We start from the raw sequence: 16927 nt of genomic DNA, 5'->3' as shown, positions 1-16927 counted from the left end.
TGTCTCAGTATTTGGCTGTTTGGTTCTTCCATAGTCTGTTATGTTAGGCTGGATATAATTTAGTAAATTGACATGAGCTAATTTCCCTGCATTAAAGGGATTGTCCAGCAAAACATTTAATTGAAAGGGGTTATTAGGCTGAAGGGGGGGGGGGGAGGGGGGTAGTGTTGTGAACTATGCCCATTCTGGAAATCCAATGCAAAGAAAAATTGGTGCAGGGCAAGTAATTTACATATAAATAGATCAAGCTATCCAGCTACTATATATAGCGCCCATGGAGTATATAGTTTACCACTGTGGGTTAGCCATGCAGGAGCTATACATAGAAGTACAAAGTATTAATATGTATCATGATATTACCTGAGGCTGATGCGCCACCAAGCCACAGAGTGCACAGTAAAGTGAAGTGATAACATGGATAGTATATAAGAAATATCAATAGGATCTATGTATAACCTTACCCATGTGGGATAACGAGCTCTGCCACCGACCACATTTTTTTTATGTATTGCAGAATGTGCATAGTTTACAACCTCCTCCTACCACTGGATAACGCCTTTAACCAATGTGCCCAGACTATATAATAAAACAAAACAGTATCTTCTCATCTATGCTCCCTCATAGCTTATATGGGCACTGTCATTAAAATTGTATTTTTGCATATGATAGAGGAGGTAAAATAAATAAGATTTGCAATTTACTCCCTGTAAAAAAATTATTTTTATGTCACTTTCATGGCCTTATAAATCTGGCAACTAGGGGTCTCCCTTCTGGTTCAGACCACATTCTGTCTGCTCAAAAGCAAAGACTTTGGTCTCCTGCTGGACTGGCAGGAAACCAAACTCAGGAACTGCTCTCTGGCTATAGGCAGTGAATGCACTTGCTCTCTGTCCGTGTATGAAACAAGGAGAGCGAGTGCTATTCACTGCCTCTGACCAGACCGCACTTCCTAAGTTTAGTCTTCTGCCTGCCCAGCAGGAGACCAAAGTCTGTGCTTTTGAGCAGACGGAATGTGGTCTGAACCAGAAGGGAGACCCCCTAGTGGCCAGATTTATACGGCCATTAAAGTGATATAAAAATACATTTGTTTTTACAGGGAGTAAATTACAAATCTTATTTATTTTACCTGCCAAAAAAATTGTTTTAATGACAGTGCCCATTTAAGCCATCACTGACTGAGGCAGGATCTGCAGCTCCATGAAGGGAAGTGCGGCGGAGACCAAGTGCCAATACTGGAGGCTACAAGGAATGGAGGGAGTTAAGTAGAGGCTGTTTTGGTTTTATTATACAGCCTGAGCACATTGGTTAAATAAAAAAGTTATCTTGATCACCCCTTTAGGGTAGGGTCACACGTAACAGATCCGCAGCGTATTTTACACCTGGGGTCCGACGGTGACCTGACCCTATAGTGTGCCTCCAGCTGTTTCCACCCTCCCAGCTCCTGACCCCTACCCTTGTGTCCAGCTAGCAGTGGAAATCCTTCGCTATGAGCAGCCACACAGAGACGAGTGAGTCGCTGCACGCATGCAGTGTACTTAGACATCTCGAACGCGGGGTGTTGAACAGCTGGAGGCACACTATAGGGTCACCGGGAGATCCACAGCGTAAAATTATAACATTGGGGAAGCAGCAGGATACACTTTTAAATCTCCCAGCAGCTCCTGCGTCTGCACCAACATTGTAGTTGCACTTTAAAGTACTAAATCTTCTTAGGCCTCATGTATATGGATGTCTCATATAGAATTGTATGAGTCCATATTTCTATCATTGGACTATGTATTTATCTATTACTTTTTTTTTTTTTAGCTACCTTCCTGTCATTGCTGACATCCAGATGCCCCACGTTTGCCTTCTTTCCAGTTCCTTGGTGTTCAGTGAGGTCTATGTAGGAGTCAAAGCACAGTCAACTATAAAAATGTTTAACCAGGGACAACTCCCGGCAAAGTTTTCCTGGCAAGAGGTATAAAAATGGTCTATCATGTGTTTAAGGTTAGGCTGGGTTCACATCTGCGCTATGTCATCCGTTATAAGCTTATCTGTTAATGTAGATTAACAGATCTTCACAAAACAAATCCAAACAGAACATCCTTCATCCTTCTGTTTGCATCCATCACTATAAGCTTCTGTGGAAAATATGGAACATATGTTTGCTTTACTTTTTTTTTTTTTCTCTGTTGAAAATTAGATTAAAAAAATCAGAGCTCAAGCGCACACGTAGTGCCAACCTTATAGTCACAGAATATTGAATATCAAATTGTAACATTAAAGGGGTTATCCACCATAAGGTGATTTTAGTACGTACCTGGCAAGCAGTAATGGACATGCTTAGGAAGGATCTGCGCTGGTCTTGGGGCTAAATGGCTATGTCATGAGATTACCATAACACTGTGAATAGCTTTTTGTGAACTGGTATTTCCTGTTTGAGTTTTCTTCTTTGCCTACACATCAGCCACTCCACTCATTGAAACATAAATGAGCTGCATCCATTCAAAAGACCTGTGGTTTTCAATCAGGGTGCCTACAGCTTTTTCATTAGTTGCAGATTGATCCCTCCACCCATTGAAGCAGACAGGCTCCCTGTCATCAGCTGACTAGTGAGTCAGGTCTCGGCTGCATTTGAACCTGGGAAAAATCTGAGACAACAGTCATTTTGTATGCTGTTAATAATAAATATTGGGGGGAAAATCACATAAGAATTGTGATAAAACCGTCACACACAGGTACAGACACTATATTATGAACTACACTAACTTTACAGCCCCTGTAGCATAGTCAAATAAAAAAAATTCCTAGAATACCCCTTTAAAAATTCTTGTCATTACCATCAAACTTAAGCTTCAAAACCAATAAGTAAAAATAGTTCAGTTAATCGCCTGACAATATTACAAATACAATACAAATACAATAAACTCCTTGGATTATACAATTTATTTAAAATACAAGACCCTTTGTACAGAATGTAGATTAAATGTTTTTGCTAGTGACTTGGCACAGAAGATAGCAGTACTGCCGTACTTTACAGGGACCCGGTGCATGCTGTCTATATATCTGTTTGATCAGAAATACAAATAACTCCTATTTTCTAAAGTTTACAGCTAGCCATCCTGACACTTGTATAGTCAGTGTGACTCCAATGAGTGGCCTGTTAGGACCCAATGAAGAGTCTGAGATGTGTGTGACACTGGAAACCTATACATTGGCAAGTAACCTTTTTTATGTCTCTGCCAATATGATGGCATACAGCTCTATCTTAAAACCTCTATACCATTGCATGCTTTAATTGGACAACTGGTCCTGTTCATATCAAAAGGGGTTATCCAGGATCAGGAAAAATATAGCTGCTTTCTTCTAAAAAAAAAAAACCTAAAGAAGGTTCTCTTGTGTCCTCAGGTTTTGTCTGATATTTCAACTCGGCTCCATTGACTTCAGTGGGACTGGGATGCAATGCCACACACAAACTGGGGATAAGGGTGCCGTTTCTGAAAGAAAGCAACTGCATTTTTGTAATCCTGTATTAAAACCCCATAGTTGTAGTCTAAAATGGATTTTCCATCTTCTTCTAACAACTATTACTTTGAGTAGGTCAATTAATAACCCAACAATCTACACAAAGGCTTGTATGTATGGTAATTTCCTAACCAGCTCTGTATATGTTTCTGTTCAGGATGAAATCGATGACCTGACATTACGCTGTCTGGTAGAAGATATGAAGGAACCTTTGGTTCTTAATGTGAAAGCAAAACCTAAAGGTCTTCATGTCAGCTACTCCTTATCTGCTTCAGAGGAGTAAGACCATTTAATGAGCATTGCTTGTTCCTTTTTTTTTTAAATCAAATATTTAATTAATATATATTAATATCATTTGACATTATAATTTATATTATTTTTTTCTGTCCTTGTATCTATTTCACCACTGTTTTCCTGCAGCCTAAATGAATCCACTCCATCAAAAGCTCAGGAGCTGCTTCTAGACTTTGGATCAGAGATTACTTTGCAGAATACAGTAAAACGGACATTCACTATAACAAATCACTCAGGAATATCTGCACCATTTTCACTATGGGTCTCTTATTTCAGTGGCTGTCTTACACCACAAGCGCCAAGAAGCTCTAAGTAAGTCATATGAGCCAAACATCACACTTATAATGTAATGTAAGTATATATGTAGAGCCAAATAACAAAATAAGCTTTGTTATAGTGATAGACATTTTTGTAAATGGCTTTTGGTCATGTTTATAGCATTTATTTTACATCTTATCCCCTATCCAATGGATAGGGGATAAAATGTATGATAGCAGGGGTCCCCGTAATCTCGGTGCAACCCCCAGCATTCTGTGCCGGGCGCTGCCTCTGAGACAGGGACGTGACATCACGGCCATGCCCCCTAGTGCCATCACGTCAGGCCCCCTCCATTCATGTCTATGGGAGGGGGCGTGATGGCCACCACGCCCCCTCCCATAGACATGAATTGAGGGGGCGTGGTCATGACGTCACGTCTTGGAGGCAGCGCCTAGCACAGAATGCCGGGGGCTGCACCAAAATCGCTGTATAAAGTCGGAATACCCCTTAAAGGGTGTTAAAGCTACAGTTTTTAAAATAAAGGTAAGTGCAGAAAAGGAAAAAAGAAAGGAAACAAAGGGGGCGCTATCTAAGTGCCGTAAATGGTGGTAATCGCAAAGGTTGAAAATTAGCGTATACAGGAATAGTGGAGCCAAATTAAAGTGTGTGTTAACACACTCACCTTCTAGTGTTGTGCAAGCTCAGGCACAACACTGATGTGGGCTTTCTGAGTGCATGCACTCTAGACGTTCTCCTCTGGGCTGCCAAGCATCTATCCCGATACTCCGTGGTGTCGGTCTGGCGGATAGTGGTGTGGATACTGGGTGACCTCGGCAAGGTGCTTATCCAGTCCTGGTGAAAAAACGGCGATGCTTCTCTGGGGCGCCTCCGGATCCGTAGATGGTTCAGCTCCCAACCCAGGTGGGGGTTGAGGAAGGAGGAAGATACGGGAACGATTTGAAAGTTTTAAAAGCTTTATTCAGACGACGCGTTTCGCAAGGGGTCCCTTGCTTCATCAGGTCATAGATAACAGGGGTACAGACAGTCTTTATATACAGTGTGTGCTTCAAAAAGTGCGGGAGTTTGTGACAGGTGTGATGCGTCACCTTTAACACCAAATTCAGGTAAAACAAGTTGCCTGCTATATCTTAGAATGTCGGCATTGGTAAGAGAAGTTTTTACAATTTCAACCAATTTTTCATCTACATCGTGCAGCTTTGGTGCTGATGTGCAGTTGTTATCCGCGTTGCACGCAGCCAGCTGTTCTCTCAGGTTCTGTATCTCGGCGTCTCTTATCCGGATTTCTTCCCTGAGAGCGTCCATCAAACGCCATGGACGCTCTCAGGGAAGAAATCCGGATAAGAGACGCCGAGATACAGAACCTGAGAGAACAGCTGGCTGCGTGCAACGCGGATAACAACTGCACATCAGCACCAAAGCTGCACGATGTAGATGAAAAATTGGTTGAAATTGTAAAAACTTCTCTTACCAATGCCGACATTCTAAGATATAGCAGGCAACTTGTTTTACCTGAATTTGGTGTTAAAGGTGACGCATCACACCTGTCACAAACTCCCGCACTTTTTGAAGTACACACTGTATATAAAGACTGTCTGTACCCCTGTTATCTATGACCTGATGAAGCAAGGGACCCCTTGCGAAACGCGTCGTCTGAATAAAGCTTTTAAAACTTTCAAATCGTTCCCGTATCTTCCTCCTTCCTCAACCCCCACCTGGGTTGGGAGCTGAACCATCTACGGATCCGGAGGCGCCCCAGAGAAGCATCGCCGTTTTTTCACCAGGACTGGATAAGCACCTTGCCGAGGTCACCCAGTATCCACACCACTAAAATAAAGGTAAAACAGAGATATAATAATGGTTTATGGGAAACTGTTGACGAACGTATATATTATTTTTCCTTTGGAATACCACTTTAAGGAGGTTTTTCCCGAAACTTCTTAATCGATGGCCTATCCACAGAAAAGGCCATCAGTATTTGTTCAGTAGGGTCCGACACCCACCTTGCACCCCTGCCGACCAGCCCTTTGTCAAAGTTGTGGCATCAGCATTGTAACGGAGGTGGTGTATCCTCTAGGCCTGTGTGGATGATGACGTAAGCCGTGCCAGGGAGGGAAGTCTAAGGTGCCGCTGGTTTTCATCAGAGCACTCCGCAAAGCGGGATGGTCTTGCTGCGGCAGGCGGTACCCAGGTCGCTTCCCCTGGCAAGACTCCTCCACACAGGTTGCTGGGATGTGGCGTGGCACAAAAGGAAACTGGCAAGACAAGGTCAAGGTAGCAGTTGGTCAGGGCAGGAGGTGCAGGGACCGGTAACAGAACAAGGATCAGGAACATGTATATCAAGGACACAGGAACACAGTAGCTTTCTCTAGAGCACAAAGGCAACAAAGATCCGCAGGGATACAAGGGAGGAGCAAGTACTTAAAGACAGAGTGCAGGTGTAGACACTTAATTAAATGAGTACTGGCCCTTTAAATGTAAGAGCTCCAGCGTACGCGAGGAGGCAGGGGGCACGTGCACCGGGGCTGCGAGGACAGGAAGACCAGGGAGGTGAGTGATGGGCTGGGACTCGCATGCCGGCGCCTCCCGCGATGCGAATCCCAGCCCTGCCGGCAACGGGGACATGACAAGAGAGCGCTCACTGCCAGCGTGTCTGGCCGGAGCGCAGATGTTACAAGCATACACAGAAAACAGAGGCAGAAGCAGACAGCCCCATACATTGTGTAGTGGTCATTCTAAGTTACTGCAGCTCAGCCTTCACTTCAAGTAACCCTGCAGGTCCCTACACCATGTATGGAGCTGTCTGCTTCCAGCTTCATTCCTGCTGATCTGCCTTCCATACACTATATCACACTGATGGCCAGTCTGGATCTGCCAAGATTTAGCTACTGAGTCAATAGATTTGCTTTGGTCCAATATATATAAAGTCTGAGTTCCCCTCTCCATGGAGCACTTAGTAATAATCATAATGATAATTTGCATTGACAGTGAATAGGATACAGTTTTTTCTGCATATTTCAATTAATTTCTTAGTTGGGATTATGAATATTTTTCTGTCTTACAGTTCAACCTCTTCTCTCATACAAAAGACTGCTCGGTTTGCCAAGGAAGTAGCAAAAAGAGCAGAAGATGGTAGGTCAATTGGGCTATTAAATATGACAAAAACCTATATAGTTGTCACAACAGTCTTTTAATACACATTATAGCCAAACAAAGCGATGAATTCTAACAGAAGGAAAACTAATAAAGCAAGAAAAAGAAAAAATACCATGTAAAATGCAGTAATAATCCCTTACATACACTAGTATGTCCATTTGTACACCCTCTTAATAAAATGTAAAATAACCAACCTGACTGCCATATAACATACATTATAGGAACCTATGTGGTTACTCTTTATGTATTTTTAGATTTCAGAACATCAGTGTTGTCAGATGGAAAGGGTGCTGCATTTATCCCTCATCCAAGCACTGGAGTACTGGGGCCTTTTCAGCAGATGTCCATAGATGTGACTGCTTATAATAATATGTGGGGAGAGTATTCAGATCTGCTTGTCTGTACGGTAGGTGAGCTTATGATAAATACTGTATGTTATTAGTATTGTATGTAGTAATGTATGTAGCCTATTTAGGTCTCCACAAGCTGCCAAAACAGCTCTGATCCATTGTGGCATGGACTCCCCAATGTGTCCTAATCAGGGGTGTAGCTATAGAGGTAACAGAGGTAGCAGCCGCAACGGGGCCCTGGTGCCTAAGGGGGCCCCAAACCACATCTGCCCCATAAGAGAGCAGTACAATAATTGGCATATGGGGCCCTGTTGCAGATTTTGCATCAAGGCCCCGAAGCTACAAGCTACGCCTCTGGTTCTAATGCTATGTGTTCCCAAGATACACATACACACTCTCGGCCGACCAGATGATGTAAAAGAATGGGATTCCTGCTTCCGTTTCCTCATGGTCCAGTTTTGTTGCTCATGTGCCAATTGTAGGTGCTTTCAGCAGACGACAAGGGTCAACATAGGCACTTCTAACTCTTCTGTTGGTACATAGCTCCATACACAGCAAGCTGTAACACTTCTCTGTCATAGCCAGCATTAATGTTTACAGCAGGTTGTGCTACAGTAGGTAGAAATGGACCAGGCGAGTCAGCCCCACCCACATGAAATGGACAAGGAGGGTCAGCCCCACCCACACGACTACCCATGACCCTGTCGCCAGTTCACTGGTTGTCCTTCTTTGAACCACTTTTGGTAGGGGAGTTTTATCGAAATTTGTGTAGAGGGAAAAGTTGACCAGTTGCCCATGGCAACCAATCAGATCGCTTCTTTCATTTTTAAAGACCTTTTCAAAAATGATTGGTTGCTATTGGCAACTGTTCAACTTTTCCTTTTCACAGGTTTTGATAAAATCCCCCCCGTTTAACTTTAGGAACTTACTGTTCCCTTGCTGCCCCTTGATAAGAACCATTATAATGGAATAGTCTATGTAATTCACTTTACTTTTAAAGTTATGGCTGATCATGTAGACTTTCTAGTGTCACATGTGTCCTTATATGAATTGTTATAATGTTTTTCTACTAAATTAAATAAGCTCCCTTTTTGTGTCCCATAAGGTTGGAAATCTGAGCCCCAAAGAGATTCCTATAAAGATGAATGTGAAAGGATGTCCTCTGTACTTCCAAATGACAGGACCAAGACCTGACCGACAGACAGAAGGACCTGTTATAAGGTAAGTGCCCTCCTATTGTACTGTTATGCCATATAATCTGGAAAGTGCTTGTGTACTCCTAACAAATAAATAACTATGGCCTTGTAAGTGTATGTGTAAAAGATAGAAAAATCTAATTGTGAGCCCTGCTGGAACGGGGACTGGTGGAGGTGGATAAATCTTGTATTTAGCATTTGAGAATGTATTCATTTTGCATAATAAATAAAATACATGCATTCTTTTTTTTTAGGTTTGGAACCCATGTATCTGGTGGAGACACAGTTTCTCGATGCCTTCGTATTAACAACCCCAGTCCTTCTGGTAAGTGTGGGACATCCTCCTTTCACAGTGTAAATCTTGCATTTATTTATTCACCCATTAAGAAGCTGTCATCCAAGCCTTTATCAAAAGTGGAGACGCAGGATACAAGGAACTTATTTTTAAATAGTACCTGTCATTTTAGGTAACTTTTAAAGGGAATCTGTCATCTCTAGATCATGTTTAAAGCTCAAATGTCAAAGAGGCGGTGCTTATCTGCAGCATGCATTCCTCCTCCCTCCCCCACCCCTCCTTGCCTCTACAAATTGATGTGCACAGCTCAGTTCTGGAAGACGAGCCCTGTACATCAACTTCTGTAAGGCATTTCCCCTTAGTTACCCCTTTGCAGGCTCCATCTCTTAAGTGCCGGCTTTACCTGAGCTCAGTTCCGGAGTAAATGGGGATTAGCCTCGATGATGGCTCCCATACAGTACATACACATATAATACAGGGGATTCTGCTCTCCTACCCCTCAGAAACAGCACATGGAGGACACTAGAGAACACTACTTAAGCAGCTAAGCTGCAATTCCATCTGTCTGTATTTCTACCTCTCTCCCTGCATTCCCTCTCCTCCTCCCCTCTTTATAGACTGCTGTGGGCAGTGCGACCTGATCTCTCAGTGAAGCAGAAAGCCTGTCTTCCCTCTGTTCCACATATTCTCCTTATGGCCCTTTTACACAGGCTGAGAAAGTCTCTATAACAATTGTTGATCTTGGTGATCATTGCTCCTTTACTTAGCCTTGACAAGGCCTATCAAATTGGATCATTCCTGCCACCCTAGCGGACAATAGTGATAATTTAAATGATATATCCAAACCCCAGGGCCGAAGCCTGGGGTAAAAAAAAACCTAGATAGTCAACCCTAAAATATAACTTTTAGTGGATATCTTATTAAAAAAACAACCCCAAAGTGAGAGTTAAAAACTGACACTTAGACAGGGCTTATTATCAACGATAAGATCAGAGAGCAACTCTCTACAATGGCGAGGTGTGCGGTGCTGCAGTTCACTGCAGGTGTAAGCCCCTGTCTGTGTGTCTTTTTAAAACATATACACCGTGCCAACCTCTACATGTTTCGCCATTACAACGGCGTTCTCAAGAGGTGTATAGTTGCCACTGTATACCTCTTGAGAGCCAGATAGGAAGATGCTGCATAAAATATTTTCCTATCCGACATGTGGACCAGTCTGGTGTCCCCACTGACGTTCTGGATCCCTAGCAAAGTGCCATAAAGAACAGTGGGATCAGTTCTAGCACCAGTTTCTCTCTGGCATTTTACTACAAGGCCAGAGAGAAACTGAGCTGAATGTGCATCTGATCTGTTACTGAGCCTATTGTTTGTATTCATTTCTTTCTAGACATTCGCATTGACTGGGAGACTTATAATAGAGAGCAGGACACATCCAAGCTGCTGGACCTGGTGCTACTTTTTGGAGATTCTTTCCCTTTAAAAGACATAGATGGAAATGAAATAATTTATTCCAGTCTAGATTTTCCAGACAGTGACAACTCACCTGTGAACTGGAATAAAATCCCCAATTCTTCAGGAACTACATCATCCTCCTCATTCAGAAGCATAGGTGTAAGTACGGTATTTTTTCAAGCTATATGGCCTTGGTCACACAATGCAGTTTGGTGCAGTTTTTAGTGCAATTTATGCAGTAGAGGAGTTGTACAGAGCAATTCATTGTAATATGCTTAGTCTGGTGTTTTATTATGAAGGTATATTACAGGAATTATTTCCAATGTAGAATAACCCCAGAATATTCAGAGTATGCCACAGTATTTATCATAATGTTTTGTATGAAATTGGAAGGATACAGAGGCACAATAGCTCCCCTAGGTCTATAGGTGCTGTATTATGGCTCCATAGGCTTCCTACATGTTGACTTTGTGCGTCTATTTGAAGACTCTGGCCCAGATTTATCAATGAATGCCTACTGTAGAGCTATTTTCCTACATTTATTTGGGTGGTGGGTTTGACTAGTGCGCATCTTATTTATCAAGAAGGTGCAGCAGGATGATGAATTTTGCGCAGCTTTGTAGTGGTGGGAAAAGCTCTACCACATACACTTTTTCTAGACGCTTGTGAGGGAGGGAAGTAGACACTTTCCCGGGTCCTGAATTTGGCAGGTTAGGTGTTTTTACTTTCACAGAGCTGCCGGGATATTTTTACTTGCATTTTAGATGCTACAATTAAAGGGGTATTCCAGGCAAAAACTTTTTTTTAAATATCAACTGGCTCCGGAAAGTTAAACAGATTTGTAAATTACTTCTATTAAAAAATCTTAATCCTTCCAATAGTTATTAGCTTCTGAAGTTGAGTTGCTGTTTTCTGTCTAACTGCTTTCTGATGACTCACGTGCCGGGAGCTGTCCAGCTCCTATGGGGATATTATCCCATCATGCACAGCTCCCGGGACGTGACATCATCATTGAGCAGTTAGACAGAAACTTCAGAAGCTAATAACTATTGGAAGGATTAAGATTTTTTAATAGAAGTAATTTACAAATCTGTTTAACTTTCCGGAGCCAGTTGATATATAAAAAAAAGTTTTTGCCTGGAATACCCCTTTAAATTTGATTGCGGTGTCTAAGGGGTTAAAGCCGGGCATCACCGTGATCAGTGATATCTGGCATTAGAGATAGGTCCTGGTGGCAGATAGCCCGCAGGACCACCCAGCTATGACCCGCACTCAGCTCCTGAGCATGTGTCATAGAAGGGGAGTGGGACGCCGTCGTCCACAAGAGGTTAAAGGTTGAATTGCGGAAGGTAGAAGTGATTCTCATGCCTACTGGTAGGTGGTTTAGCTTTGCGCCTAAAAAAGTACCTGCGCACAAAATAGCGACTTTTGACAAAAGTCGCAAATGATAAATACGTGACCACTGCATGGTCAAAAAGAAAAAGTTCTACGGGTAGGCAAAAAGAGTGAAACTGTCTACATCAAAAGACGCATAAAAGTCGCTAAATATGCTGCTTGCGCCTGAACTGCGCAAAAATATAGATTAAAAAAATGCTCTAAAAGCAATGATAAATCTCCCCCTATGTTTTTAACAATGAGTCAATTAAATATTAGAACATTATGACTGGATATCACTTGGTGCTTTTATATATGAGGCACATTGATGCCTTTTGTTTGTGTAGAAACTAGAGGGAGCGGAGCAGACTGAACACACAGATGAAGGAGTGGGGGACGACCTTAATGGACTAGAAAGTGAAACACCAGAAGAAAAATTAATTTCTGTCATTCTGAGGAGCCATGAGGGAGTCGCCTCTGATTACCCATACTGCATCACTCCAAGGCAGATGGTAAGTCATAATGGGAGCCTCTGCAGAAATAACACTGGACCCTTAGCCTTTCCACCAAGATTCATTGCTTAGTGTGCTGAGAATATGGCGGTGAGGAGGGATTCATGACCAATTCTACGCTGAATCTATGTTCACATGGTAGAAATTCCACAGAATAATCCTGCCGGAAATTCTGACAAAATTTACTTCACATTATGTTCAATGAAACTTCACTGTCCCATTTACACAGTGGAATTTTCGCATTCCACAAAAGTATAAGACCTGTCTTTAATTTTTCTGAATTCAGCTGCCTATGCTCACACTGAGGAATTGGAGAGGAATTTCCACAAGTAATTCCGCTCGCTTATCCGCTCCAATTCATTCAGCAGTGCCAAACCCCATTGGTTTGAATTGAATTCCGCTCCACTGAGGAATTTCCATAAGCGAAATTCTGATGCAGAATTCCGTTCTGCATGAAGCATGAACATGTTCTTTCTTCATGTGGAATACACGTCTAAATTCCCATAGACCACAATGTAAAAAAAAAATTCTGCTGAACGCGCGGAAATTCTGCTAAAAAAAAATAAAAGTGAAATTCTAATGCCGGAATTGTGATTTCCGGAGCAGAAACATCCGGCGCAGAAATTCGCACACACACATTCCGCCATGCGAACATAGCCTACAGAACCAAGCATTGACTTGCAGCTATGCTTCCTTCCAGTAGGTGGCACCAAAGAGCAAGCTGCTTTGCACAGTGTTTTATTTTAATAGTTATTTGTATTGCCTTCTATTTTATCCTTTATTTTCTGATTATTAGATTGTTCCTGCCAGAGGGTCAAGCACTATACATGTGTCCTTCACTCCACTGATGTTGTCAGAGATCACCAGTAAGACAGAATGCAGTGGATTTGCCCTAGGATTCTTGAGTCTGGATGACATGGTAACAAACATTTTTAAACAACCTTTTCTTTTTTTTTTATACTCAGCTAAAACTTATGTCGTTTGTCCTCTAGTCTGCAAGACATATACCCGGAAAGGTGAAACGGCTCCATGCGTATGGGGTGGAGCCAATCCGAATGGAGCTCCAGGCATTAGTGAAGCCCGCTCTGTGAGTAATGTGATCAGTAACTTAGGCCCCTTTCACACTATAAAATTCGTCCGTTTTAAAGATCCGTTTGATGTTCCGTTATGAAAACCCTGAAAATCGGCTGTTAAACAGCCATTAGAAAATCCCATTATAGTCTATGGGAATTTTACATTATCCGTTTTAACCCCTTATAGGAAATACGGATGTTATTTTGTGACGGAAGATAGTAACTGGAGAAATAATACATGCGCTATTTCTTTCGTTCATTCTCCCATCACAAAATAATGTCCGTTATTAAAACGCATAATGTAAAAATCCCATAGACTATAATGGGATTTTCTAAAGACCGTATGGGATTTTGTAACAGCTGTTCAATGGCCGATTTTTAGGGTTTTCATAACAAAATATCAAACGGATCTTTAAAATGGATGAATTTTATAGTGTGAAAGGGGCCTTAGTATAATATTGTGCAAATAATAAACATAAAAAAGAAAAACTCAAAAAGACTTACCTATTAAAGCAACATTTTAGGAAATTCCTATAAAAGCAGCGTCCTAATATTTTGTGACTAATGATACTGATGATACTAACATTTAGTGACTATTGATACTATACTTTATGTTATTGTTTATCCATATTAGTAAAGGTTGGGATTTCTTGATCTAAATTCCTATAACCTAATTGAATGACATTCCAGATGACATGCTATGAAGGATTCCCACTTGTGGCATATTCCAGCGCTGCTTGTTAAAGAGACATACTTGTGTATGCGTCAGAATTATTTCTGTATATTGCATATTCTTAAGTGCTTTACAACACAGTACAATACAGTTTAAAGGGGTATTCCAGGAAAAAAACTTTTTTTTTATTTTTTTTTATATCAACTGGCTCCAGAAAGTTAAACAGATTTGTAAATTACTTCTATTAAAAAATCTTAATTCTTTCAAAAATTATCAGCTGCTGAAATTGAGTTGTTGTTTTCTGTCTGGCAACAGTGCTCTCTACTGACATCTCTGCTTGTCTCGGGAACTGCACAGAGTAGAAGAGGTTTGCTATGGGGATTTGCTTCTAAACTGGCCGTTTCCCGAGACACGTGTCATCAGAGAGCACTTAGACAGAAAACAACAACTCAACTTCAGCAGCTCATAAGTACTGAAAGGATTAAGAATTTTTGAATAGAAGTAATTAACAAATCTGTTTAACTTTCTGGAGCCAGTTGATATATAAAAAAAAGTTTTAACTACACATAAGAGACATTGTGGACAATTATGCCTGAAGAGAGGAGCCTGCTCACCAGAGCTTACAATCTATGGTCCTTGTAGACTGGCAGACCCATGCCTGTTACGAATGTCGGGCTAGCAGGGCCGTTCATGCTGCCCTTTATTTACATGCCCCCCCCCCCCCCCAATCCTGTTTACAGGGTGATATGCAGCCAACAATAGTTTTGAGGGCCAAACAATGCCATCGATCAGCCAACAAATGATGGCTCGTTCATCAGATGACATATAGGTCTTTCACTCTGGGCAATATTCAGTTTCTCCGGTCAACAATTGCACATTGTAAAAAGCTTCTTAGAGTAATAAGAGTCATCACACATTAGGTAGAATAGCTTGTATACTGGCCAGAGCAGGCTGTCATAAATAATGCTGAATATCTACTAAAGGCCAATAAGCATCCAAAACAGCATGATATTATGGGAATACTCATGTAATTAGGGATAAAGCTATTGTATAATTTAGTATAATACATTTATCCTTTCGGGACATTGAGTGTTTTGTACTTTAGAACGATATTAAAACCCAGCCATTTATAGCAGTGTTCAGTACGTATTAAAGGGGTACTCTGCTGCTCAGCGTTTGAAACAAATTGTTCTGAACGCTTGAGTCGGGGGCTCGTGACGTCATAGCCCCGCCCCCTCAATCCAAGTCTATGGGAGGGGGCGTGACGGCTGTCACGCCCCCTCCCATAGACTTGCATTGAGGGGGCGGGGCTATGACTTCACGAGCTCCCGGGCACCGGCTCCAGCGTTCGGAACAGTTTGTTCCAAACGCTGAGCAGCGGAGTACCCCTTTAAGCCCCAGAATATCTGAAAGTCTTCTCTTTCTTCTCAGGCTCAGCGTGGATTTTGAAGATGAGGATGAAGAAGGCTTGGTGTTTTATTCTGTAGCAAGTGACCTTATTCCTGATAAGAAATCTTCAAATGTCAGTATTTTATTATATCCAGTCATTTTTTTTAATTAACAGTGGGAACAGATTCATGAGAAAGAGGGAAGATAAAGGTGCCCATACAAGTGTCTGCAGGGCACTGATTGTGACAAGCTTGTGGGAGCCCCAGCGGTGGTGTCCAAGGTTTACATAGCTTTTCTACGCATGTTGCATTGTATAGTACACAGCATGTGTAAGAGCTTCAAGATTTTGGATTAAAATGCTGCCACCTTGGCTTCCTCAGAGGTCTCTGCTTCCCTGCTGGCAAAAACACAATCTTCCTACGCATGTTGTATAGGAAGATTGTATTTCTCGCTCTTCACTGCATAATCCAGGATGATTACTTTCAGCTTGGGGTGCAGTCTGTACCCCCATAGTAATGCCACTGTCCTACCAACCCCCTTCTTCCCCCATACATATGAATGATTGGATTGGCCGAGGGTTCATATCTTTTCAGTAGGGAGTGAGCTGCTGTCAGACACTCCAGGAAAACAAGGATCAGGAATGTTGAATATCAACATCTGTTTCTTTTCTTCTCCTTGAAGTCATGGGTTAAGTCATCGGGATAAGTCGGCTAAACATCTCTCTCTCTCTGACTCCTCTCATGATGTCCCCATACTCATCAATGTTCAGTACGGCTGAACTTTCAAGTATTCTTGGTGTACAGAGGAGGGGTAAGCTGCTGCCAGACATCTATGGTGGCTTATCTTGAAATTCTTGAAGTCACTTGAAATCCAGTATTCCATATTTGTCTCCCTCCCAAAATCATCTGTCAGGGGAGAGATCCTCACACACTATATCAGCAAACACAAAAACACACTTCACAGCGGTAGACAGGAATTCACTGGCGCTGATCAGAACCAACACGTAAAATATAAGAGAAGCTTTATTGGACCATCGTGCAATGCATTTCAGCACCGGTGAATTCCTGTCTACCCCGTTGAAGTGTGTGTTTTCTGTTTGCGGATATTGTTTGGGACAGGAAGGCTGCAGACCTCACCTTTGGTTCACCTTACAAACCTTGACCATTGTTGTGTATGGGTTGCACAACCCACTGTGGTAAGCGGGCAATACTATTTACTTGCCCACCTTGCTTTTATTTTACTATGGAGCGCTGTCCTTGCTTTTTTTAGATCCCATACACTATAGACAGACAACTTTTGAATAAAATGTATGGGGACCTTTAAAGGGGTACTCTGGTGGAAAAAAATTCATATCAACTGGTTTGTTAAAGTTAAACAGAT

General features: G+C 42.0%; 1 protein-coding gene across 2 annotated transcripts in view; it reads left to right on the top strand.

Moving 5' to 3' along the window:
• DLEC1 (DLEC1 cilia and flagella associated protein) overlaps positions 1–16927 on the top strand; it is a 90365-nt gene that overhangs the window by 59152 nt on the left and 14286 nt on the right. Inside the window, exons 22-34 of one of the 2 annotated variants that reach the window (XM_056519681.1) lie at positions 1807–1960; positions 3089–3199; positions 3665–3786; positions 3928–4113; positions 7142–7209; positions 7488–7639; positions 8689–8804; positions 9034–9104; positions 10462–10685; positions 12248–12412; positions 13209–13331; positions 13405–13499; positions 15590–15680. In XM_056519681.1, coding sequence (XP_056375656.1) covers positions 1807–1960; positions 3089–3199; positions 3665–3786; positions 3928–4113; positions 7142–7209; positions 7488–7639; positions 8689–8804; positions 9034–9104; positions 10462–10685; positions 12248–12412; positions 13209–13331; positions 13405–13499; positions 15590–15680 — 1678 coding nt within the window. The remainder of the gene's footprint in view (positions 1–1806; positions 1961–3088; positions 3200–3664; positions 3787–3927; positions 4114–7141; positions 7210–7487; positions 7640–8688; positions 8805–9033; positions 9105–10461; positions 10686–12247; positions 12413–13208; positions 13332–13404; positions 13500–15589; positions 15681–16927) is intronic. The other variant, XM_056519682.1, reaches the window with a different exon arrangement.

This window comes from Hyla sarda, chromosome 5 (assembly GCF_029499605.1).
Source record: "Hyla sarda isolate aHylSar1 chromosome 5, aHylSar1.hap1, whole genome shotgun sequence".
NCBI lineage: Eukaryota > Metazoa > Chordata > Amphibia > Anura > Hylidae > Hyla > Hyla sarda.
The sequence above is the reverse complement of the archived record's forward strand: the minus strand, read 5'-3'. Positions and strand labels throughout refer to the sequence as shown.